Source organism: Argopecten irradians, chromosome 13 (assembly GCF_041381155.1).
Source record: "Argopecten irradians isolate NY chromosome 13, Ai_NY, whole genome shotgun sequence".
Classification (NCBI taxonomy): Eukaryota; Metazoa; Mollusca; class Bivalvia; order Pectinida; family Pectinidae; genus Argopecten; species Argopecten irradians.
The window spans coordinates 12,486,395-12,512,071 of NC_091146.1; the positions used below are offsets into that span (position 1 = coordinate 12,486,395).

At 34.0% G+C, this 25,677-nt stretch overlaps 2 protein-coding genes across 2 annotated transcripts in view; both read right to left on the reverse strand.

The window, feature by feature from the left end:
* LOC138305606 (ankyrin repeat domain-containing protein 50-like) overlaps positions 1-25,677 on the reverse strand; it is a 477,373-nt gene that overhangs the window by 304,650 nt on the left and 147,046 nt on the right. The gene's annotated exons all lie outside the window — the stretch shown is intronic.
* Positions 1,561-18,671, reverse strand: LOC138306569 (uncharacterized). The gene is made up of 9 exons (XM_069247010.1): positions 18,165-18,671; positions 14,089-14,142; positions 11,308-11,556; positions 10,068-10,186; positions 8,590-8,939; positions 7,245-8,133; positions 7,042-7,069; positions 6,418-6,726; positions 1,561-4,939 (listed from the first exon to the last, which is right to left on the reverse strand). The coding sequence occupies exons 1-9, from the start codon at positions 18,355-18,357 to the stop codon at positions 4,635-4,637; spliced, it is 2,496 nt and encodes an 831-aa protein (XP_069103111.1). The 5' UTR covers positions 18,358-18,671; the 3' UTR covers positions 1,561-4,634.

Below are 25,677 nucleotides of genomic sequence, written 5' to 3' on the forward strand. Positions count from 1 at the left end.
TTCACATCCATTTGACCCCGCCCTCATACTCCAGAGAGGTCAGAGTCAAAATGTATACAAACTCCGTTTCCCTTTGGCAAATGATGGCTCTGACAAAATTTGGTCGAAATTCATGCAGAACTATATGACTTATACCGACGTAATGTAAATGTTGACAGACAAAGTACGCTGCCCCATGATATCCGCTAAAGACACTTTAAGGATGTACATTTGTATTCTTCTGAGGTTACAGTCCCGTTGAAGTCTCGTTTCGACAAAGATCAAAGACGTTTTGAGATTTTCAAATACAATTTATCAATATCTGTAGCAAGTTGCCAGTTGCAAATTTTGTCAAAAATTACAGTTCTAACTCTAGCAGATTTTTTATACGGGGATTTTAAGAAATGGCCCATTTGGCAGCTATTTTGAAATTGTGTCTTTTTTCGCTTCAAGTAGAGCAACAGTTTTACCATTTTTTACTGAAATTGTTTTTACTTAAATCATCACTACACCAGCATTTTTAGCTGTATTGAGCTAATTCTTGCTGTAAATCTTTACTTGGTTCGTGATCATTAAAATATTGAGCATTAATGTATGAAATGATTCACTTTTTTCACTTTATTTTTACATTTAATGGTAATTTGAGCACTTTTAATTTTTACTCTAAAATACTGAAAAATTACAAATATTCAAGTGGGGCAAAAAAGTAAGCAGACGGACCCCCCATTTTTCTGCCTGATTCTGAAAGAACAACCCTTTTCCTATTGATATGCAAAATATTAACAAAAGTTTAATACCAGATTTTTTTTCTATAAAGGGTTAGATTTGGCAAAAATGGCTGAAAATGGTGCATTTTGTAGCTCAAAATTAAGAGGTAGGGGTAGTATATGTTGTTATTCTGAGAAAAAATATTAGTCTCTTTGATCAAAGCTGGTATATTTTAAAAGAAGACTACTGGAAAATAAATTCTACAAACATAAATACATATCAAACACCTCATTAGGAAATTATGGCTTTAATATCTTGTGTATATGGTCAAAACGGCAAAATTCCAATAAAATCCAATATTTTGTCAACTAGGTATCTTTGAGTGACAGTAGCTCAAAAACGAGCACACGGACATATGTTTTTTCTTTCATTTTCTTTCATGGTATGAACTCCTCTTTCCAAAAGTCTATATGAGAAAAAAGTTTAATACAAGAAAATTTTGACTTCTCAGAGGAGTACATCCTTAATAGTCGCGTAACAGGAGATCGGTCAAGGTCCGCATTATTGCTCGGCGTACCCAGGGCTCCTAGTGGGACTCTCAGAGTCAGTCATGATTTCTACCTTATTAATTTTGACATTTGTAATTCGATATTTTAGTAATATACAGAAGTAATTCTAATCAAAATAAAGCAAATTAAGCACAATTCACTGTGATCTTGTTTCGCTAATTTTGGTCAGTTTTCTTAACTTGTAATATAAAATTTTTAGAAAATAACATTTTCGCTACAATTCTTAAACTGTGAAAGCTTAAATATAAAATATCAAATAAAATATCATCCTTGACTTTTGAAATATATATATATAACGAGCCAATAAATATAAAATCACATGTTTTATTAGCAAACAATATACAGATCTACCTATATCCTCGATATTCCAGGTGTTACTATCACTTTCGCCATACCCACCACTTGACTATGTTATATTAACATTGCAGGTTTTTTAGGGGGACAACTGGCCTATTACATACGCACAGAGATTTCCTTCGATGATTAACAAGGAACAACACTTAATTTCAAAACCACACAATGAACTGTTATTTAATTATTCTAATGTGCATCGAAAAACCAGATAACCTGTCTCATCTGTTGCCGCACATAAAGCCTTCATTTGTGGTATTGCATGTTGCTGGGTTGAATATTGGATAAGTGATAGTAACACGTTAAATATCGAGGATGATGTTCGTAAGGTATTTCTATGTGTAAACAATGGCTCTAAACGCATAGCCTTCATCCTGTTTATTTGATTAAATATATACAATTGCACACACAATTACCGTTACCACTTATTATTGGTACTGAGTTAAGATTAAATATATTTTGTTATGCGATTCTCAAATACGAACAATACACATATCGAAATTAATTAAGTTAAATTCTTACTTGTGCAGTATCATATCATATGAATTATTATAAATCTAAAACAGACATCAAATAATTATTTATAATTGTAATAATTAATACAAAATAAAATGCAACTTTCACAATTCTGTGCTTCAATAACCGTAACATCACTGTCACATCCTTTCATATTCACAAACTGACATACTAAAAACCTTAGAAAATTTCACATTATGTAACCTCAGCTTCACGCAATTATAATCTCAGTCTCACACAATCATCAGGTAAATCATTACATAATCTTCATCTCAAACAATTATCAGGTACATCATTACATAATCACAGTCTAACACAATTATCAGTTACACAATTACATAATCTCAGTATCACATAATTATAAGATACATCATTGCATAATCTCAGTGTCATACAATTATCTGGTACACCATTACATAATCTCAGTCTCACACAATTATCAGGTACACCATTACATAATCTCAGTGTCACACAATTATCAGGTACACCATTACATAATCTCAGTCTCACACAATTATCAGATACATCATTACATAATCTCAGTGTCATACAATTATCTGGTACACCATTACATAATCTCAGTCTCACACAATTATCAGATACACCATTACATAATCTCAGTCTCACACAATTATCAGGTACACCATTACATAATCTCAGTCTCACACAATTATCTGGTACACCATTACATAATCTCAGTCTCACACAATTATCAGATACACCATTACATAATCTCAGTATCACACAATTGTCAGGTACACCATTACATAATCTCAGTCTCACACAATTACCAGGTACACCATTACATAATCTCAGTCCCACACAATTATAAGATACATCATTGCATAATCTCAGTGTCATACAATTATCTGGTACACCATTACATAATCTCAGTTTCACACAATTATCAGGTACACCATTACATAATCTCAGTCTCACACAATTATCAGCTACACTATTACATAATCTTAGTCTCACAAAATTATCTGCTATACCATTACTTAATCTCAGTCTCACACAATTATCAGGTACATCATTATATAAGCTCAGTCTCACACCATCATCAAGTACTTCATTATATATTCTCTGTCTCACACAATTACCAGTTATACCATTACTTAATCTCAGTCTCACACAATTATCATGTACATCATTACATAATCTCAGTCTCACACAATTATCAGGTACATCATTACATAATCTCAGTCTCACACAATTATCAGGTACATCATTACATAATCTCAGTCTCACACAATTATCAGGTACATCATTACATAATCTCAGTCTCACACAATTATCAGGTACATCATTACATAATCTTTCGGTCTCACACAATTATCAGGTAAATGTATATTGTGTCACTCCCTCAGCACTTTAACGGGGTTCTGGGTCACTCTTATGGGTTCGGAAAAACGTATTGAAGCTACTTTTGTGCGTTTGAGTCCCACGTGCCTATACCACACCAATTTAAAACTACAATGAACCTACGACTTATACTGAGGAAAAGATATCAACTTTAAATCAAATTGAAAGAGTGGAAGGCAGTGTTTATAGTATAAACATATTGATCCAACACCCAGCTCATATTTTGGTAGAAACAAAGATGAATTAACTCTGTCTCACAGTGGCAGTCTCACACCAACTTTACATCTCTGGAATTTAAAATACAGAACTAAAAAAACAATCACACAATTGCATCCCGTTAAAGCAGTAGCAGTATGCGCCTATAATCACACACAATCGTTCCGCCTTTAATTAATCCTAAACTCTTTAAAGCAAGCTTTAATATATAACACTCTTGCACATTTAAAATGTCATATTTCATTTTTTTTAAAGATCAATAAAAATACTAAAGAATACTTTCATCATAATGTAAACCCATAACAAAACTTATCATTACAATGTATGAGAGCAATATATACAGATAGCAAAATACATATAAAAAAGGGAATTTCCCTTATGTTACTAAGTATCTTTACTTAGGAGTGGTATTTGGAAATTAAGGTGTACACATTATATACCTTGTCATCATTATCCAATTATGTCATAAGTCATGTTGTGTGATCGGATACTCGCTTCTGAACGGACATGAAATCTGGATCGTTCGCGAATACACGCGTACCTACACATCGAGTTGTTCTACAGTAAATCCAATATGGCGTCTGTTGGTACCACTCTAGGTAGTTATACAAGAAGTGGTGACAGGAAGATATCATATACGTTTTATGTTACTACAGAAGTCAAACACTACGATTATAACATTCGGTTAATGGTAAAATATCAAGCCAAAGTATAGCATGGACACCAGTGGTAGATAGATCAAATTAATCATGTAGACAGGCCGACGGAGGACTATACGATACAAACTGTCACGGTCATTATAGGTTAACACCTAAAATTATAAATCCGGCAGATCGCTGTATCGTTTGTGCACATAAATACGAGAGAAAAACTCCCTTGACACACCACCATAATATACAAATGAAGTATTGTCTTCCTGTACATCAAAATCTAAGTGTTCCTTAGTGCCGTGAGTAAGGATTCAGTGTCCATGTTACATTCCTTCATCGCGAGTAAAATGACATTCCGTGTTGGGGGAGTCTTCGTCCCCGTTATGAAAGCTTTCAGTAAAGCTTTGATCTTTTCATGTGTAGATTTGTTTTTATACTGGTCGTCAAAATCGTCGACATCTTCTGGTTGTAATCCAAGCTCCAGGAACAGATTGAAGTAGGCTTTAACGCCAACATACCTTTCGATGACTGGAACATCGTCTACAGAAAGTGTTTTCTGTAACCATTCATCAGGTAATCGATCGTCTGAAACATATATAACTATAGTGTATGAATTAATCAAAATAATGAAAAAAAAACATAACGGAGGTACCTTTTAAATATTACCCATTGGTTGATCCTTTAAAATTATACGTGCCGTAATTTACTTATTCAAGAATCAGGAAGAGCTTTTGATATGTTATTCATCACCATCAAAAGTTACTAAAATGTTGAGAATTAAAATTTTTAAATTCAAGGCTTTTACACGGTAAGTACAATTAAGAGTTGAAAATGATGTTTTGCAGTATTGCCGAGAATCATCATATTTATATACGGTCAGACCATGAAGCCAAGATATGGTCTACAATTTTATTTCACATTTTTACAGTGATATTTGTAATTTTAAAGTGATTTATGCAGGTATGTTTTCCATATAACCTTGCATAAGGCATAAAATCAGGAATATAACAGTTTTACAATATTACATAATTTATGTTAACTAATACATATAAGGCAACATCAATGGTTGTCTGTCCATTTGAATGAATTTCGCATCTTAATACATCTTATGATTTTAATTAGATTCCTGCAGAAAAAAATAACATGCCGAAATTTTCGTGCAGGTTTGGCACATGCAACTTTAAGTCAAATAGAATATACCTTTATTGAGATCATGATATGGGTAAATACTAGTTTACACCAGCACTTCCGTTGAAACATTGGTTATATTCACATGTAATAAATAACATAGTCATAAGTCAATTAATTAAAGTTTTTATCAAATCATAATGAAATATAGTGAGATCCTTAATTCCATTACTAAGATATCACTGATAACAAGCCTTGTTTGAAAATAAGTACATGGAACAACACATGGAACATATCTTGAACTGAAGTCTTACTCGAAAATAAACTGCATCGAAATGTCATCGAAATAAGCCTAAAAATCTCAAATATATGGTGGCTAATGTCGGTCATGTCACACTGCCGCATTGGCGACCCCATCAAGCGACAGTACGACAATGAATTGTGTCATGCTACATTGCAACAAAGTGACATGCGATGGCCCGACAGTGCCCCGTGCGACAACATAATAATGTGGCATGCTGCAGAACGACAGTCTGATTCTGTCGCATTGTCGCAAAGTTGCATTGCACATTGTCGCATGGCGCGTCGCATTGTCACTTGGCTTGGCGCATTACCGCACTGTCGCACTTTCGTATGACGCATTATCGATGCAACAGTGCGACATAGCCAACATTAACCAGCACAAAACAATAATTTACTTTGAATATGTTCAGTTGAAGTTAAACGAATGCAAATTAATAAGATTTGCTCTCCTATATACTATATTATGATATGTAATTACATTGTTTTTAAAAATGATAACGTTTATTACTATCAATAATATCGATTGAGGAATGATATTAGTGCCTTCACCTCAGATCAAAACATTTAAGCCTCCATCCTCGATACTCTAGGACAGCTTTTTAATTAGTGGATAAATCGCCTCTACCGCTCACCTGTAAACACGTCTTCCCTGTTTTCGTCAATGACGCTGACGAGCTTTGTGGGATCCATTCCATTTCGTGACATCGCATCGGCAACTGTGGCGAAGTCCATACCCACCTTCAGCTTCATTACTTGAATCATAATCTTTGTAATTCGAGATCTGAAGGCTAGATGTCGATGTTCTTCCATCTCCTGCTCTAGTGTCTCGATTGGAAGGTCAAGTTCAACGAAGAATGTCCGACATCCATTGCCTATGAACCTGGAAACTCTACCGGCCTCTTTGTATGTAAGCTTTCTCTCCGGTAAAGATTGTGTTAGTTCTGCAACAAACAAGTGTCAATGTATACCTTTTATTTATTGACAAATATTTTCTTAAGAATGCCAGCTATCTGTTAAACATGTAAAATCAGCATATGTTGAAGATGAAATTTGCAAGATCATAAACATAAAACAGTCCAACATATACAAAATCCTATAGCTATTGTATGTTGTGAAATTATCAGTATAAAATTTACGATAAGAAACTAAATGATGTCGTGTAGTTCTTTTCATTTCGAGATATCACCAGAAAACACATATAATTTGATTTCACTATATAATTTCCAAACTGACTCCTGGTTTACGGCAAAACCTACCTCCGAGGTCAGATGTCCGTTTTACTTTCTGCAAAATAAAACAAAATATATGTATGATAAATATATATACATATAAAAGTGTAATGTATCATATAAAAATATATATGATACATGAAAGTATACACAGTATAACCCCGAAACATTTATACTTAAAAGAGATATTTTGAATGACACATAGTTCAAATTATCATTAGTATACATACCCCAGCACTCGGGTGTTTGAACCATGTGCAAATCTGATCTTTGTTTATCCATTGTTTTCCTTTTAGACCAAAACATTGGAAACTTGAATGCTTTTGAAGATCATCCACTTGCACCATCTTGTCACTAGATGCAAACCGGTAGTCGTTGTGGAGATAAAATTGGTACTGAAGGTGCTTTTGTTGATTTGTTTCCAAAATACGCTTGAGGAGAAACTCGAGGATACGAAGCACGCTCACTCCAGCTCCAACATGTTCTTCTGGTATGTATTCCTTGGCCTTTTTGAACAGCATGACCTTCATTGCATTGTCCTTTGTGTTGATAATAACATTCCACACGGAATCCACAGCTAGACAAGCAAAGCCTCGTTGAATAAACTTCAGCCCGTCACATTCTGGTTCATTGATAGGCTGAAATCTATGAACACACGATGCAATCATTTTATCCCAGACGGCCTGTGGGATAAATGGGTTGTTAAATTGTAGACATATTGTAACAGTGGTGACTGACTCATTGAGTATAGGCTGGATAACGTCGGGTTTGGCGGTGCTGAGCATGCATGGGACTATGTAGTAATCAACTTCGGTATCTGAATCTTCTGAAACGGGCTTTGCTAGAAGGTTCAGCGTCTCCATAACGATAACCAGCAATTCCTTCTTTCCACGAAAGGCATCATCTTCCCAAAGTTGCAACAACAGCTCCACAGGAAGAACACCTGACCGTTCATATTTTCTCCACTTGGAACTCAACATGGCAGACATATGTTCTTTAAATTTAGGAGCGGTTATAACAGCCTTAAAAGCGTTTATTGTCCATTGTCCTTGGAGGACAACGAATGGACAACTCCCGTGACATTCGAAGCAGTGAAATGATCCATTGAGCTTCAGATTGCTGGAAAAAATAAACGACAGTTCGAATAATCAGTTTTACATTAATACAATTAATACAATTTAATTATCATTTTTATTGCTTACTAAGCTCCACCTCTCAGTAAAATATCCTTTATCAATGAGTATTACCACTGTAATGCATGGCGATTGTTTCAGTTAAAGATTACAAATAAATATACTTATCCGATACTTGAATGTGCTCAAACGTCAAAGATAATGACGTTTTGACCACAGTAAGCCAAACACAAATGTCATTCATTCAAATCGTTGCCGTAGTTACCAATAATGTGCTAGTAAATTTGCTATCATTGCAAGACAACATATGAAATATAAGCTTTCTGCAGTCAAAATTATGCTGCTTTATGTTTTAAGCAAACTTATAAAGTTTAAAAGTGAAACATACTTTAAGGGACTAACAATTATATCCCCTTTACTTTCCAAAATATGATGTACTCACAAGAGGAATGACGTGAGTTCCTCCTTGTTCAGTGGCACAGGTAACTTAGAGTTGATTCTCAGCAGCTCATCATATTCCAAGACAATGACCCCTTTAACTTTTAGTCGGACCATTTCTTGCTGTAAAGCTAACCACCTGGCAGGAATTGGTGCCCGCCATTGGGATTGGAAAGGGGAGATTTCTTGCACTTTTTGCCAGATTGATTCATACAACTCCTGGTTTTTTGTTGAATCATTTAAGCTTGCAATTGCGAACGCTTCATGGACATGGTTTTCCATTATTCCTTTCAATTTAGGATCGTCGTGAAGTGCATCAAGAACCTTTGCAAAATGCTCCCTCTGTTCTTCTTCCTGCAAAATACGAGTTTGCAAACGTTACGATACAGTTTTATGTTTTAGAAACACTGTTAAGTGATGCTGTTTTTATACAAACATGACGGGGTAAATTGTTTCGTCCAAACATGTTGTTTTTGACGTCAATACATACATCTGTTTATCCTTAGTTAAGCTATCACCTTGACTTTGATTCTTTACTAGTTTCGTTATCGTAACGACGGCTGCGAACGGTTTTACTTTTCACTCTCAACAATTCAGATCATTGATATTCTAGCACCACAATATAAATTTACGAAAAACTGAATATATTGTTCACCGAGACGAAATATGGTTTTACGGTAGAAAGGTTTTACAGCAGTGGAGAAGCAGTGGTGTTGTCTATAAAATATTGGATACGAGATTGCTGCCAATATGTGCATTCCATAACTAGACTTGATGATATGCAGGACTGTTGGTAGTTATATCAGTGAAACAACGGTTCCTTGAAACAACTTCTAACAGTCTTATTGAATTTTCGGTCACATATTTGTCAGATGTCCCACGGTGCCCCGGACAAGATATTATGACGTCCCAACACTAATCATCCACCATTTAACATGTTTTAAAGATTGGATACAAGTTATATGATTAGAGCAAAACTTAAACCTTGTAAACATAAACAAAAAATGTTTGTTAATGTTGTATCTTTAGGCCTTGCGAAAAAAAATTCTGCAAATCCGCAAGCGTACATATGAACTTACAAAAATGTGGTTTTTGATTGTGAAATAGAAACATGAGAAACCGGAATAGTTAAGGTGCTCATTAGAAGTCAGCGGTTCTCTGCTATGTAATTTGGCTTCCTCCACTTCCTAGCGTAGTTCGTCCGCAAATATATCCTATTGCTGAATATTGGACTCAATAAAACCTTCAGCAAACCAAACCAATCAGAAAATAATACAACGTTCGATATTAACAGTTGACCTTATGGATTGAAAGCAGTTTATAGTATTGTTGTCGTCTACTTTTAAACTTCACACTAAGTTGCCCTGGCTCTCGATGTACCGTTAAATGTAAACAAAGAAACAGACCTGGCATTGTTGGGAGGGTGCTCTTACAATCATACTTGATATATATAAGATGGACTGTAATATAATAAACTCTTACGTCAGATGAAACTTTATCCAAATGTGATCCCACCATTAAAATTGGTGGTGATCTCCCAGCTTGCTTTGTATCTTTCATCGCATAAGTTGCGATATTTTTCATCCATTGTCGAGTAATGTCTGTGAATATAAAATGAACATATCGACCAGAAACAAATTTGTACAGGACAAAAGATTGCATATGTATGACATAACTTAATTAAAGCTAAGCTTAAAGGCAATATTACATGTGTCGATGTTCAATAAAACATAGTTTACATATACTTCAATGGCCCTACAAGACCTCCTTCTCTGGGTTGAGAGTTGAAAAATACATGGGGCAGTTGCCAGGTACTGATCGTTGGTAGGTTTTTTTCCCGGGTTCTCCAGTTTTTCTCCCCCAACAAACCTAGCACGTCCTTTAATGAACCTAGCTGTTAGTAGGACGTACATTTAACTACTTACACTACTAAATAATTGTTGGAAAGAATTATAGAAGTACGTTTAGCTCGATTTTTAAAATAAATTTAAAAGCTTGAAATCCGTTCTCATTAGATTGACATTACCGATTGCAAATTATAATGCATGGAAACTGTTTTTTTCACACATATATGGATTGATAAGCGAAATAACGAAATGTTTCCATAAATAGTATATAAATAAAAATGATAACGACAATAAAACAGTTTCTGTATTAAAACTGGATTTAATACGTAATATATTGCTTTGTTTACTTTTTAACAATATAACATCTCAGACATAATTACCATTAAAATGATAATGCTAATGAACGTAAAGGTGCAATAGAAAGATGTACATAATAAAATTATGCATCGGTGATCACTCTACGACGCTTATCCGGGTTATCGAAATCGATTTGAACATATGTTAGATTTTTGTTCACAATCGATACAACATACATTTAGAGGTTTTCATCATTCAGTATCTCGACAATTAAAGTTAAGTATTCGTTTAACATTGATTACAAGCAAGAAATACTTTCAAATCATTCTAAAAATAGTAGAGCAATGGAGAGTATTATCGTCAGGGGGTAGTTATCGCCAGCTATGACCCAGAGATGCTTAACCCGACGACAAAACCCTCCATTGCTCTATTTTCCTGTTGAGCCTGCGACTTGAAATGACTTTCTAATTGAAGCAATGCCAAAATGCCAAACAAATATGCTACTATAATATTTTCTTGAAAAAATCAAGCCAAGTAAAGTAGGAATTCGTAATATACACCTCATAATATTTACATACCGAGGCCTTCTGCTGCTCTTTCTGGATCAGAACACATGGCTACGTCAAAGACGATGATGAATATCATGTTACTCGACATGAAAATATGTTGCGTATTATAGAATATCTGTTCACCACCAAAGTCGTAAATCGTTATAAAACCATTCACGTCTTCTTTGTCGGTCGTTGGTGTGGATAAGTTCATGGTGTCGTATATAATTTCCTTCTGTTCTTGAGAAACCTCTTTGACTTCGCTTTGTTTTGCTTTTACTAAAAGAGCAAATGTTAATTGAGTTAGTGCAAAAATCATATACCTAGCATAACAGTCTTACTACGTTGAAGAACAAACTTTATTATGGATAATGTACAACCATTTTTGCACGAATAGACAGGAACTAAAGTTTCAGTGAAATCATATTCTGCATGATAAGGGTTAAGTATACAACTATTGAGTTCAGACAATAAAAGGTAAAAATATTCAAATGCTGGAGTAAGAAAATAAAAGAAGTGCTGTACAACTGCTCAGATCAACAATATAATGGTAAAGCTATACAACTGCTGAGTTTCACACAATATAATGGTACTGCTATATAACTGCTGAGTTCAGCACGATATGGTCACTGCAAGTCACAAATATAATGGTAATGTATACAACTGCTGAGTTCAGACAATATAATGGTAAAGCTATACAACTGTTGAGTTCAGACAATATAATGGTAAAGCTATACAGCTGCTGAGTTCACACAATATAATGGTACTGCTATACAACTGTAGAGATCACACAATATAATGGTAATGCTATACAACTGTAGAGTTCATGCAATATCATTTAAAGGTAAAGCTATAAAACTGCTGAGTTCAGACAATATAATGGTAATGTTATATAACTGTTGAGTTCATACATTAGAAGGGTAAAGCTGAACAACTGTTGAGTCCAGACAAAAGAAGGGTAAAATTATACAACTACTGAGTTCAGATAATGGTAAAGCTATACAACTGTTGCGTTGATCGATATAATGATAAAATTTGCTGTTGAGTTCAAACGATATAATGGTAAAACTATACAACTGTTGAGTTCAGACAATGTAATGGTCATGCTATAAACTGTTGAGTTCAGACAATATAATGGTCATGCTATACAACTGTTTCAGACAATATAATGGTAATGCTATACACTGTTGAGTTCAGACAATATAATGGTAATGCTATATAACTGTTGAGTTCACACATTATAATGGTAATGCTATACAACTACTGAATTCACACAATATAATGGTAATGCTATACAACTGTTGAGTTCACACATTATAATGGTAGTGCTATACAACTGTTGAGTTCAGACAATATAATGGTAATGCTATACAACTGTTGAGTTCAGACAATATAATGGTCATGCTATACAACTGCTGAGTTCAACAATATAATGGTAATGCTATACAACTGCTGAGTTCAGACAATATAATGGTAATGCTATACAATGAATTCACACAATATAATGGTAATGCTATACAACTGTAGAGTTCAGACAATATAATGGTAATGCTATACAACTGTGAGTTCAGAAAATATCATTAAGGTAAAGCTATAAAACTGTTGAGTTCAGACAATATAATGGTAATGCTATATCACTGTTGAGTTCATACATTAGAATGGTAAAGCTATAGCAACTATTGAGTCCAGACAAAAGAAGGTAAATCTATACAACTACTGAGTTCAGACAATATAATGGTAAGCTATACAACGTTGAGTTCAGCATAATGGTAATACAACTGTTGAGTTCAGACAATATAATGGTAAAGCTATACAACTGTTGAGTTCAGACAATATAATGGTAATGCTATACAACTGTTGAGTTCAGTATAATGGTAATGTATATAACTGTTTCAGACAATATAAAGGTAAGCTATAACAACTGCTGAGTTCAGACAATATAATGGTAATGCTATATCACTGTTGAGTTCATACATTATATGGTAAAGCTGATACACTGTTGAGTTCAGACAATATAATGGTAAAGCTATACCACTGTTGAGTTCAGACAATATAATGGTAAAGCTATACAACTGTTGAGTTCAGACAATATTATGGTAAAGCTATACAACTGTTGAGTTCAGACAACATAATGGTAAAACTATACAACTGTTGAGTCAGACATATATTAATGGTAAAGCTATACAACTGTTGAGTTCATTCAATATAATGGTAAAACTATACACCTGTTAAGTTCAGACAATGTAATGGTAATGCTATACAACTGTTGAGTCCAGACAATATTATGGTAAAGCTAAACAACTGTTGAGTTCAGTCGATATAATGGTAAAGCTATACAACTGTTGAGTTCAGACAATATAATGGTAAAACTATACCACTGTTGAGTCCAGACAATATTATGGTAAAGCTATACAACTGTTGAGTCCAGACAATATTATGGTAAAGCTATACAACTACTGAGTCCAGAAAATAAATGGAATGGTAAAGCTATACAACCGCTGAGTCTAGACAATATAAGGGTTTAGTTATACAACTATCCCGTGCATTCCTATCTTAAATTTACGCATTCATAACGATTTGTTGATATTTTATAATATTATTATTATTATTACTGACAATGATTAAGTGGCAAGCCATTCTATCTAATCTGTTTTAAGACTTTAAGACTAACGCGCCAGACGGCCTCGGTCGGATATGGTTTTGTAGATATATATACTTTGATCACGGTTCGTGTAGGCAAAATAGCTTCGACAGCCTTCATGCATTAGTTCACGTTTAATAACAAAACATATAAACTAAAAACATAATCACCTTCATTTTGTGATGGATCCGGCGTTACTTCCATTTGTCCCACTGAAACTGCAACTGAAACACGAAGCTTTATAAATTAAAAATTTAAAATATTTGCCGAAATATATGTTTTGCTTTTTTATCATTTTTAGAAAAATCGGTTCATTTGACTTTTTTTTTCTTTTGGCAAATACATATAGTATTTACGTGTCTTAAATTTTACGATCAAAAGTGTTTATTTTCCTTTTGGTGTTCGTCGGAACAATTTCAGTTTTACGAAAATCCAAGAACTCTTTGTTTGACACCTGTTATATAAAACACAAGTTATTATTTTGTCCAATTAAATATATATTTTTATGGTGACAAGGAAAAACTTCAAAAATCATAAGAGGTTATTGAGTGTGATCGCAGAATATATTGCTTGCCATTATAATTATTGTTATTGGCCATGTCCTTCTCAAGGCACCGCACCTTAAAACTGGACAAATACAACCTAATTTTTCTCCGAAACCTATTTTCCATGCATTTCACGATACTTCAGACTATTTGTAAATATACCCATGCTAGATGACACAAGCAATTATTACTTCGTTTTTATATAACAGAAACGTTTACATTACATTTCAACTTCGATACATACATGCGTGAATTAATAGACTGTTGACGGACGGAAAAAAATCCACGGAAGCGAGGCAATTGTTTACTTATGTAGGTCGCTGTAAAACATTACCGTTAGTTATCACAAGTCATTGTTTTGCTACATTTCCTTTGATGAGTGAATTTATATTTCGGTGTTTAACACATATATTGAAAGCTTCTCATTGATAAGTTATCATATCACAGCCAACGAAAACTATTCGGTTAACAACGATTTGTATCCTCGTCGGCTTCTATTGAGAATCATTGTTTCGTTTACAATCGCAAGACGACATGGTTCTTGAATTACATTAATAACAACAATTACATCATTTTGTTACTAATAGTCCGGCGGATTCAAGAAAAAAATGCGCACATTTTACCTAAAAGCATGAAACTTGGCACAAATATGATACATAAATTGTATGGTCTATGACTTGTGTTTTTGGCATAAATCCGTACTTAAAATGTTCTACATATTTTCCAATGCCTCTCTAAGTTTCAAACTTTCCATATTTACCGACTTTTGTAAAGTTTATATTCGCATTGTTATTAAATCTAAATATCTATTTTTAAAGTGTACACGTTTAAATTAGCTCGAACGTCTCCGAACTGTTCCGATCTATTCTGATCTGAATAGTACGGGTATTGCCGATATTGGTCACGTGATACAAGTTGGGAAGTTCCGATCTATACGGGTATTGTCGATGGTGGTCACGTGATGCAACTCGGTATTCCGATATGACCCGAAAGGTTGTAACATGGCGTTGGTTGTGGCGGTTCTTTTAAAACGTTTGATAGTTCATGCGACATTTACCATTATGTCAATTGTAATTTGAGTTTTTTTGATATACATTGTAACCTTCATATTTAAGTATATAAGCATATATGTTTTTTGTTTGTGATGGAGAAAATTACAGGAAATACAACTTAAAGCATATTGGAAACAAAATAAGAAGCCGGGCAACCACAGATTTTTTTATAGATAAAGGAATGGCGGCAATTTTCCAAGATGGCCGCTAATTAATAAGAAAAATCACAATATGTCCTAGACATAACTATTTTTGTTGGACTTTGACATATTTAGTGTTATTTTACTGAGGCGTTTCACAATTTGAAATAGGTCATAAGATGACCGCCAATCTATAAGAAAAATCACTATTATATCATCTGTAATTGAGAAGATGTATGCTGTACCTTGAGACATTCGGTATTATTTTTACTGATGCACATACGCATTTATAATACAAGTACAAAAATAATAATGTTTTTCGTCGGGGGTTGGGATGGGGGTGGGGCGGAGGGCTTATGGAACCACCCTGATGTCGGCGTTGGTAATGACCAGGTTAAGGTTTTGGTGGAAGTGTTGAAATACTGTTATCCGTAACAACTGACATTGATACATTAATATAGTATAGTAAGTATTGTGGTGGGTAGGAATAATCATTTTGAGAAAGAATTTGCTGAATTTAGATCATTTTAAGAGGCCCCGTCACGGCAATGGGCGACATTACCAGATTAAGGTTTTGGTGCATGTTGTGAAATGCTATTATCTAAACACTGACATGGATTTTTGCATATATACTAGTTTCCCCTACAACTGACATTGATTTCTGTCTGTCTTGGTATAGGGTCACATGATTATATTATATGTTGTTATGGATATGGGAAAACATGTTATTTTCAGAATTCCATGAGGCTCAGTAGGCAAAAATATACATGTTATACATGATTAAAGTCCTTAAAGTCTTTAAAGTCTTAACTCTGTACTGAGATCTGAACCTTTTTTGCAACCACATTTTATACCTATCACGTTTTCGTCATTTTATTGTTCCAGCAATATCCCACATTGAACGCAACTCGTTGTGTGTTTAGGGTAAATGAATCAGGAAGTCTCTACCAATCGAACCTTCTGGATAAATTTGGGCTTTCTAAGCTGGCAGTGTTTTTATATAGGCATATTTAACCATTATAATATATCTTTAAAACCAATATACATATGTAACAAGCGGTTCAGCTAAAGCCCTTGGCTCCATAGCTTCTGATGTTTAACTCGGAACACAAATTGTGATAAAGATAGTATTTTTTTATATTTTTTATGTGACCTTTCTCCAGTAATAAGTCTTTCTCCGACAACGGCATGCTGCTCTGTACCGATGCAATTCATTGCTTCAATGAACTCGATCATTGTGTCTTCAATATATATAAAGATGATATTTTATTACACGAGAGGCTATGCAATATATCAATAATTCTATAATTTAGGCGAGTGGCATATGAAACTATTTAACGAGTTTAATAAAAGATTCTGTTTATCACCTTACTTTTAATAGTACAAATATAAGCCAAACTGCTAATTTCGTCTTTATATAAAACAGTAAATATCCGGCTAGGATGTAACGTTTCCGTCTACAGAGACAATTATACATCATATACAAAATATGACGTCAAAACTACATGTGACGTCATAATAGTGTTATTACACATGTGTCTTGCGATATTTATGACATGGCCATATGACATAGCTGGACAGGCCAGTTAAGTGATAACTTATATTACTACATGAGATTCAAAACCATTGTTCAGTTCTAAAGATGGATTACCTATACCATAAATCACACCTGAAAGCGTCTTGACATCTCATAAAAATACAAGCTGTCTTGTCGTTGGACTAGTAAATTAAGATAACTCCACTTCAGCTAATGTCTTTGCCTTTAGGTAATGCAAGTTACTACTAGGTATTGCTATTGAGCCTGAAAGATGGCCATAGCATATTATTGCCTTTGTTGTGTCTTCACTTTAAAGTTTATTGTCTAAGATTTTCTTCACTAAAGCATGCTGCCAAAGACCAATTAAACTGCGAACGGGCAAACTAGTTCCACAGTTGATAGTGTACACTTTTTGGATTTCAGCTAGGAATGCGCAGAAAATAACTTTTTGAGAATGAGTCTGCCTTCAAAGCAGAAGCAATACCTGTCTGGACAATATTTTAACAGATAAATGTTGTAAGAATTAAAGGCTAATTTGAATTAGATTAGTCATTTGTATATTATAAAAGAGTTCTGATAGCTTTTTGGGATTCCTATTTCTGAATATATGTCATCATAAATGTTTAATTAGTATTTCACAATTTAGTAGAATCATGGCTTCGATACATAGAAATAGTTTTTTGCAGAGACGATGGCAGCATTATTGATACGATTTTATTTACATTTATCTGGCAGCCGACCTTATTAAGGTTAGCTCATTACAGTTAAGATCACAATTTATTTCAGCATTTTGGCACCACAAGATTACAAAACAGCTTAGTATTGACAGTTTACGATTAGTATCAGAGAACAAATTCAATACCAATCGCAAAAGAGTTAGGCGGCGTAGGTAACATATGCGACAAGTGACTACTAATATTTTTGCTCTTGCAAGAACAAATAGATAATGTCTTTTCGACAGCAGTGGCAAACCTTTTGCAGCCTTTATCGATGTGTTTTTAGTGTCCCTGTGAGAGCTGCCTGGTTCCTTCTCAGGTCTTCTCTCTTCATGGATTCCACTTTTTCGGTATCTATCAATGATGCTTCGCAGGCGATGCTGAACAGTTACTATCTCTCCATTTTCATTGAGTTTACGTCGGACACCCGTGTCCTGGTTAAAGGCCATATAGTTTACGTAAAACTCAGCCGTATCCGTTGATCCAGGTCCACCTTCCGGGATGCTTTCTTGTATCAGTTGATTTACCAGACAAGACTTCCCAACTCCGTGATGACCCACGACAGTTATTGTGATGTTGCAGGGATTCTCTACAGCTTCTTTTATTCCTTCAGCATATGTCGCCTGTTGCTGTTTTATTTGCTCTGAAATTCGAAATTAATCGTAAACATCACAGATAAATGAGGGCATAGTAAAACATTTCTTTTACGTGTATGTGGCATAAAAAGAGAGTTTTTTATTTTGTTATCTTAGTTGTTTTTTTGTTAACTAAATGAAAAAAAATCTGAGAACTTGAACTCGAATTCAATTTTGCCCAACGTTATTATAATGATTGTATATATAACTCATAAATTTCTTTATAAATCCACTAAAAACCAATTGAGCAAACAAGGCATATTTTAGTAAGACGATCAATGAATATTTGACTTAATAAATATACTTTCAATGAACAGGAATTTTTATTGTTATTAGCATACTATTTTCAATCTTATTTAATATTTAGTTTATGAGTAGAACGATATAAACAGGGTATAGTTCTGATAGGCATAACGTTGTGTAAACACGATGTTTTTTCAGTGGATGCAATTGAATCTATGTAATAAGGAGGTATATCTTACGGTAGATAGATAGAGGGATGCTACATCCGATAATTGATTACTTACGAGGTCTTTTCATTGTATAAAGATGTCAAATAATCGATGTATTGAGGCACATGCTTCTGCTACTGGAAGCCGTCGTTGCTGTTATGACAGCTGCGGGGCTAGCAGATAGCTTTAATTCGTAGTTTGTATTATTAGTGCCTGCAGTTGTTGCAGACGATGTGTTGAACATGTGATGTAAAGACAAAACAATTTGTTTGGTATTGATAGTTATTAACAGGGTTATTGATGTTTTAGTGGATAAACAATGTTTTGTATGATTCCTAATGTTGTTACATATTATCCAGCGAGTACTCTAGACATTTTAGCGAAATTTATTGATCGCTTCACGTGCTACATGTAACGTTCCATATATGACGTGATCTTTGAAACCAGTCAGTCTGCGTCTGTCTGTGTCTGGTATCAATTGTGTTTGGTGCTGTTAGTGTGTAGCGATGGACAATTGGGGGTTTCCTCAGTTCCAAGAGCTTGTTAATATTTGTATAGCATGTTACTTGTAGTTTATATATGTGTGGGGATGTATTTGTAGGATCATGTGAATTATAGGAATGTATTGGGTGGAAATACTTTGTATAGATGCATCGGTTACTGTTACGTTTGGCTAAGTATTATTGATGTGAAATCTAGATTATAATGATGAAGTTAATAGACTGCTGGAATAGAATCTTGTGTATCTGGAGATGGTGAACTATTGCTGATTTTTTTAACCTTTATTTAATATTTTTATTAGTAAATGTCTGTTTGTACTTGTACTTTGGAATCATGTTTATTTCTGGGGGGATTTAGAACTATTCAGACGAATCTATGGTGTACCTAAGTCGTCTATGGTTTGGGTAGTTAGGCAAGACTCCTCTACCAATCAAATACTTATGTGGCGGTAGCCGGGCTACCACTGGTTATTATCAAGTTGGTTCAGGATACAGAGTCCTGACCACTTGACAACCACAATATTTAAAAAAGATAATGTTTTCACATTCGAACATTTAAAACTTAATAAACATTTTGAGCTAACGATGTGGTGTACATTTCAATTTTTTTGACATTACAAAAATACTCCCATTACTTGATTATAAATGATCTCACGTCTGTTACTCCAATTACCATGTAATATATAATTTCTTGTCTGTTACTCCCATTACCATGTTATATATGATATCACGTCTGTTACTCCCATTACTTGGTTATATATGATCTCACGTCTGTTACTCCCATTACCATGTTATATATGATATCACGTCTGTTACTCCCATTACCTGGTTATATATGATCTCACGTCTGTTACTCCCATTACCTGGTTATATATGATATCACGTCTGTTACTCCCATTACCAGGTTATATATGATCTCACGTCTGTTACTCTCATTACCATGTTATATATGATCTCACGTCTGTTACTCCCATTGCCTGGTTATATATGATCTCACGTCTGTTACTCTAATTCCCTGATTATATATGATCTCACGTCTGTTACTCCCATTACCTGGTTATATATGATCTCACGTCTGTTACTCTAATTCCCTGGTTATATATGATCTCACGTCTGTTACTCCCATTACCTGGTTATATATGATCTCACGTCTGTTACTCTAATTACCTGGTTATATATGATCTCACGTCTGTTACTCCCATTACCATGTTATATATGATATCACGTCTGTTACTCCCATTACCATGTTATATATGATATCACGTCTGTTACTCCCATTACCTGGTTATATATGATATCACGTCTGTTACTCCCATTACCATGTTATATATGATCTCACGTCTGTTACTCCCATTACCATGTTATATATGATCTCACGTCTGTTACTCCCATTACCATGTTATATATGATCTCACGTCTGTTACTCCCATTACCTGGTTATATATGATATCACGTCTGTTACTCCCATTACCATGTTATATATGATATCACGTCTGTTACTCCCATTACCATGTTATATATGATCTCACGTCTGTTACTCCCATTACCATGTTATATATGATCTCACGTATGTTTCTCCCATTGCCATGTTATATATGATATCACGTCTGTTACTCCCATTACCTGGTTATATATGATATGACGTCTGTTACTCCCATTACCATGTTATATATGATATCACGTCTGTTACTCCCATTACCATGTTATATATGATCTCACGTCTGTTACTCCCATTGCCATGTTGTATATATGATATCACGTCTGTTACTCTCATTACCATGTTATATATGATATCACGTCTGTTATTACTCCCATTACCATGTTATATATGATATCACGTCTGTTACTCCCATTGCCATGTTATATATGATCTCACGTCTGTTACTCCCATTACCATGTTATATATGATATCACGTCTGTTACTCCCATTACCATGTTATATATGATATCACGTCTGTTACTCCCATTACCATGTTATATATGATATCACGTCTGTTACTCCCATTGCCATGTTATATATGATATCACGTCTGTTACTCCCATTACCATGTTATATATGATATCACGATTACCATGTTATATATGATATCACGTCTGTTACTCCCATTACCATGTTATATATGATATCACGTCTGTTACTCCCATTACCATGTTATATATGATATCACGTCTGTTACTCCCATTACCATGTTATATATGATCTCACGTCTGTTACTCCCATTACCATGTTATATATGATCTCACGTCTGTTACTCCCATTACCATGTTATATATGATCTCACGTCTGTTACTCCCATTACCATGTTATATATGATCTCACGTCTGTTACTCCCATTACCATGTTATATATGATATCACGTCTGTTACTCCCATTACAATGTTATATATGATTTCACGTCTGTTACTCCCATTACAATGTTATATATGATCTCACGTCTGTTACTCCCATTACCATGTTATATATGATATCACGTCTGTTACTCCCATTAATGTTATATATGATCTCACGTCTGTTACTCCCATTACAATGTTATATATGATCTCACGTCTGTTACTCCCATTACAATGTTATATATGATATCACGTCTGTTACTCCCATTACCATGTTATATATAATCTCACGTCTGTTACTCCCATTACCATGTTATATATGATATCACATCCTTTACTCCCATTACTCGGTTGTATATAATCTCAACTCTGTTACTCCCATTACCTGATTATATATGATCTCACATATTTGAGTACATGTAGGTCACGTTAACCTTTTAAAATGTTCTATAATAAAAGAGAGCAGCTCCTAGAGGCTCTGACACCTCTTTAAAATTGAAGAAGGCGTCCCTCAGTCTACTTCAGAACAAAGGAAACCCGAATTGCCGGGTTTAAATGGTAATATTGCATAAGGAAATAATCTCAAAATCAATGTTAAATTATTTTTTTTAATGAAATTATGTTTTGATATCAATATTACAATCAGATTTAGTATGCATATTAGTATGTCATTTTTAAAGTAAGACTAAAATAAGATTATATTGATATACTGGGACCAAATGACTAAGGTTTCCTTGTTCAAATTCTGAAGAAAATGTCAATTATATGAATGGCACATGTATCGTTTTGGTCGTAGTACCTTCATGACAAAAAGTAAACGAATATTTGTTGGCTTAAAGCAATCAACCAATGGACAGTTACAACGATTGGTAACTTAATGTTATAATAGTGGAGATACTGGCTGAATGGTTATGACGTTCACAATTCCCTCTTCTCCATCCTCCCCCATCTGTGTGGTAGATGTATTATACTTTAAGACTGACTTTTGTTTTACTCAAATGATTCTATTGGTTTTCTAATTCCTGATTGGCACATCACAATGACCTTGTACGACCAGATAAAGAACGTATCGATGAAGCAATACGATTAAGGGACATTTTGGTATCATTTTCTATCTTTAGCACACAAAAAATGTCTATCATATGAAAACACCTGATTAAAATACACATCAATATCAATAAAATCGGTTATAACGAGCTTTTTTTCCTGCAACGAAAAATAAGAACCCTTACTACACCACTGTACTAAATATTAACACATTTATTTACATTTTTCGCAATGAAATATAAGTTTATACGGTAAACATAACCGCGACATACTTCAATCCACTTTGTGTTCGAAAATGACGTCATATTTTTTTGTGTAAAAAGCCGTTATGCTGCTACAAAAATACGACGTAATAATCGCAAGGCTAAATAAGTTTGTAGAATACAATCGCGGAATAACCGTTGACGGAACTAGTAATGATGGGGTTTTTTGTCAATGGAAGCGAGAAAAACAATGTAATAAATAATAAATAGAATGTTTCCTGTTTCTTGATGAAAATCAGTTATATTTACTCTCGTGAGGTGAAAGCTTTAATATTTTGTTTTTGAATACATGTATGTTTCGCACTCGTGAAAAAAATATCAAATTGTTCACTTCACTCGATGGAATATAACTGGTATTCATCAAGAAACAAGGGATTTCCTTTATTTGATTTAGTAATAATGCAGCTACTTCTACAAAGAATATCACACACGTAATCTTGTTTTAAAATGAACTGATAGTTTTTTCATGTATCAAGATGAAATTTGTTTTTAACTTTACGGTATCCGCCATCTGTGTAATTCGTAACTATCCGTTGCTACTAAATCACCGATCCCTTATTTGTCTTTACTCGTAATATGTTCCCGGACTAGTCGGTACATTTGTACATTTCTGAATACTTGTCCGTTTAAAGATGCTCCACCGCCGACAAATATTATTTTTTTCACTATAAAAAACAGGAGCAGGCGATTTAGTATTTTTCTTCAGTTACAAAAACTACTTACTTTACACCATTGCCACCATTGAAAAGTTTGAGCTTCTTATTCTATGTCAAGTTAAAAATATGAAAAATAATTAATTGCATCCCGAAAAAATTCAGACGCACTATATCCTATATGGAATGATGTACTGATTGCGCATGCACAAAAGGCAAAATGAAAATAACTATATTATTTTTTGTGTTAATTAGACATACATACACACGATTGAACACCAATTATCGTTCAAATAATGAATATCATTTATGCTCTGTCGGCGGTGGAGCATCTTTAACGATGCTTTCAGACATATCCGTTTCTTAGTTTTTAAATCTAAAAGAATAATTGATGAAACCGTAATACGGCATTGAGGGTTAATGTCTAAAGGGACAAATCGAATTGTTGAATAAAAATAAATCTAAATTCTGAAATAATGACAAAAACAGATGTGACGGCTTCGAATGTCCTTCGCTATAGATGCAACATAAATTCTAGCTAACATATCTGTACATTATTTTGAGTTATATCAAAGTCATTTAATTTTTTTCCAACTCACCTTGTTTTTTTTGCGATGACTTCTTTTACAGCATCATCATCATCATCATCCTTCTCCTCCTTCTCATCATCATCATCACAATAATCCGAGTCCAGCTGCGAATGTATATGCAAGTTTCAGAAAAGTTTGTATTAGATGCGCAGAATTAATTAACTGCGAAATAGTGGAATAAAATCTCAGGCTCATTTACACTTAACAAATTAAATTTATATATATTCATATTCAGTTCATTGGAATTAGGCTAATTAAGTTATATAACCTTAATAGGTATCAGATCGTAATATACAAATATGAAATGAATATCTCCTTAAAGGCTATGAAATATTGTTAAGATGAAATCAATTCAAACATACTGATAATAAAATTGAGCATATATCAATATATACTTCCGTGTTGGAAAGCTTTTGTTCATTTTCCTACCATGGCCATTGTGCCATAAAATTGAATAATACATTTGGGTTCTCTTCCAATTGTGTAAAACATAAAGTGATAAACGATTTTAAATATGATTTAAAATGATAGTTTGATATCATTGTTACCAAATATGGCATACCATTTCATTGATTTTTTTTTTTACATTTTGCATAGTTATAAATCATAATCATCAAGAATAATCATCGGCTTTTTTTCTACCTGTTTGGGGTCTGCTCCTCGTACTAGGAGAAACGATACCATATCTCCCCGTCTCTTTACTGCAGCGAATCGCAATGCTTTGGACTGTAAGGCAAATCAATTGACAGTGAAATGATACTATAAATACCATTTAAAGTATACGTCATTTAAGAAGATAATATATGACGTTACATAAACGTTCCCAGATTTTATTGTTCTCAGATTTATAGAATACTGGCTTATAATCGTTTTGCAAAATGGGTGACATATATATACTTAATTCCGATGTGATTTTACACAGGAATTTAGTATACATGTATTTAGACCCTCATATCTTTCAGAAATATACGGGGTAATCCGGGAATACCGCCATTGGTAATTAATGTAACAGATAATATTTCAAAGGGAATACGCTGATGGAATCGCCTCGTCTTTTGGCATACATATACAGTGGATCCTCAATAATCCTGACACCTTCGTTTACTGCCTAAACTGTCTGGATTACGAATTTCCCGGACTGTCGAATTTCGTGTTCTTAATCAAATAATTGTCATGTACGAGTTACTCACCTTGACCTTGTAATATCGTCTATCAACACATTTCATTTATTAACTGGCCTTCTTGCTTATTATATTGACCACTAGAAACCTCATCCAATGGTTTCTATGTATCATTTA

Coding starts and splice junctions, on each gene's coding strand:
- LOC138306569 (XM_069247010.1), bottom strand. CDS start 18,357: ATGGCCTTTAACCAGGACACGGGTGTCCGACGTAAACTCAATGAAAAT. Junction 14,143..18,164: donor ATCGATAAAGGCTGCAAAAG/GTTTGCCACTGC, acceptor TTCGTGTTTCAG/TTGCAGTTTCAGTGGGACAA. Junction 10,187..11,307: donor AAGAGCAGCAGAAGGCCTCG/GTATGTAAATAT, acceptor TTATATTCACAG/ACATTACTCGACAATGGATG.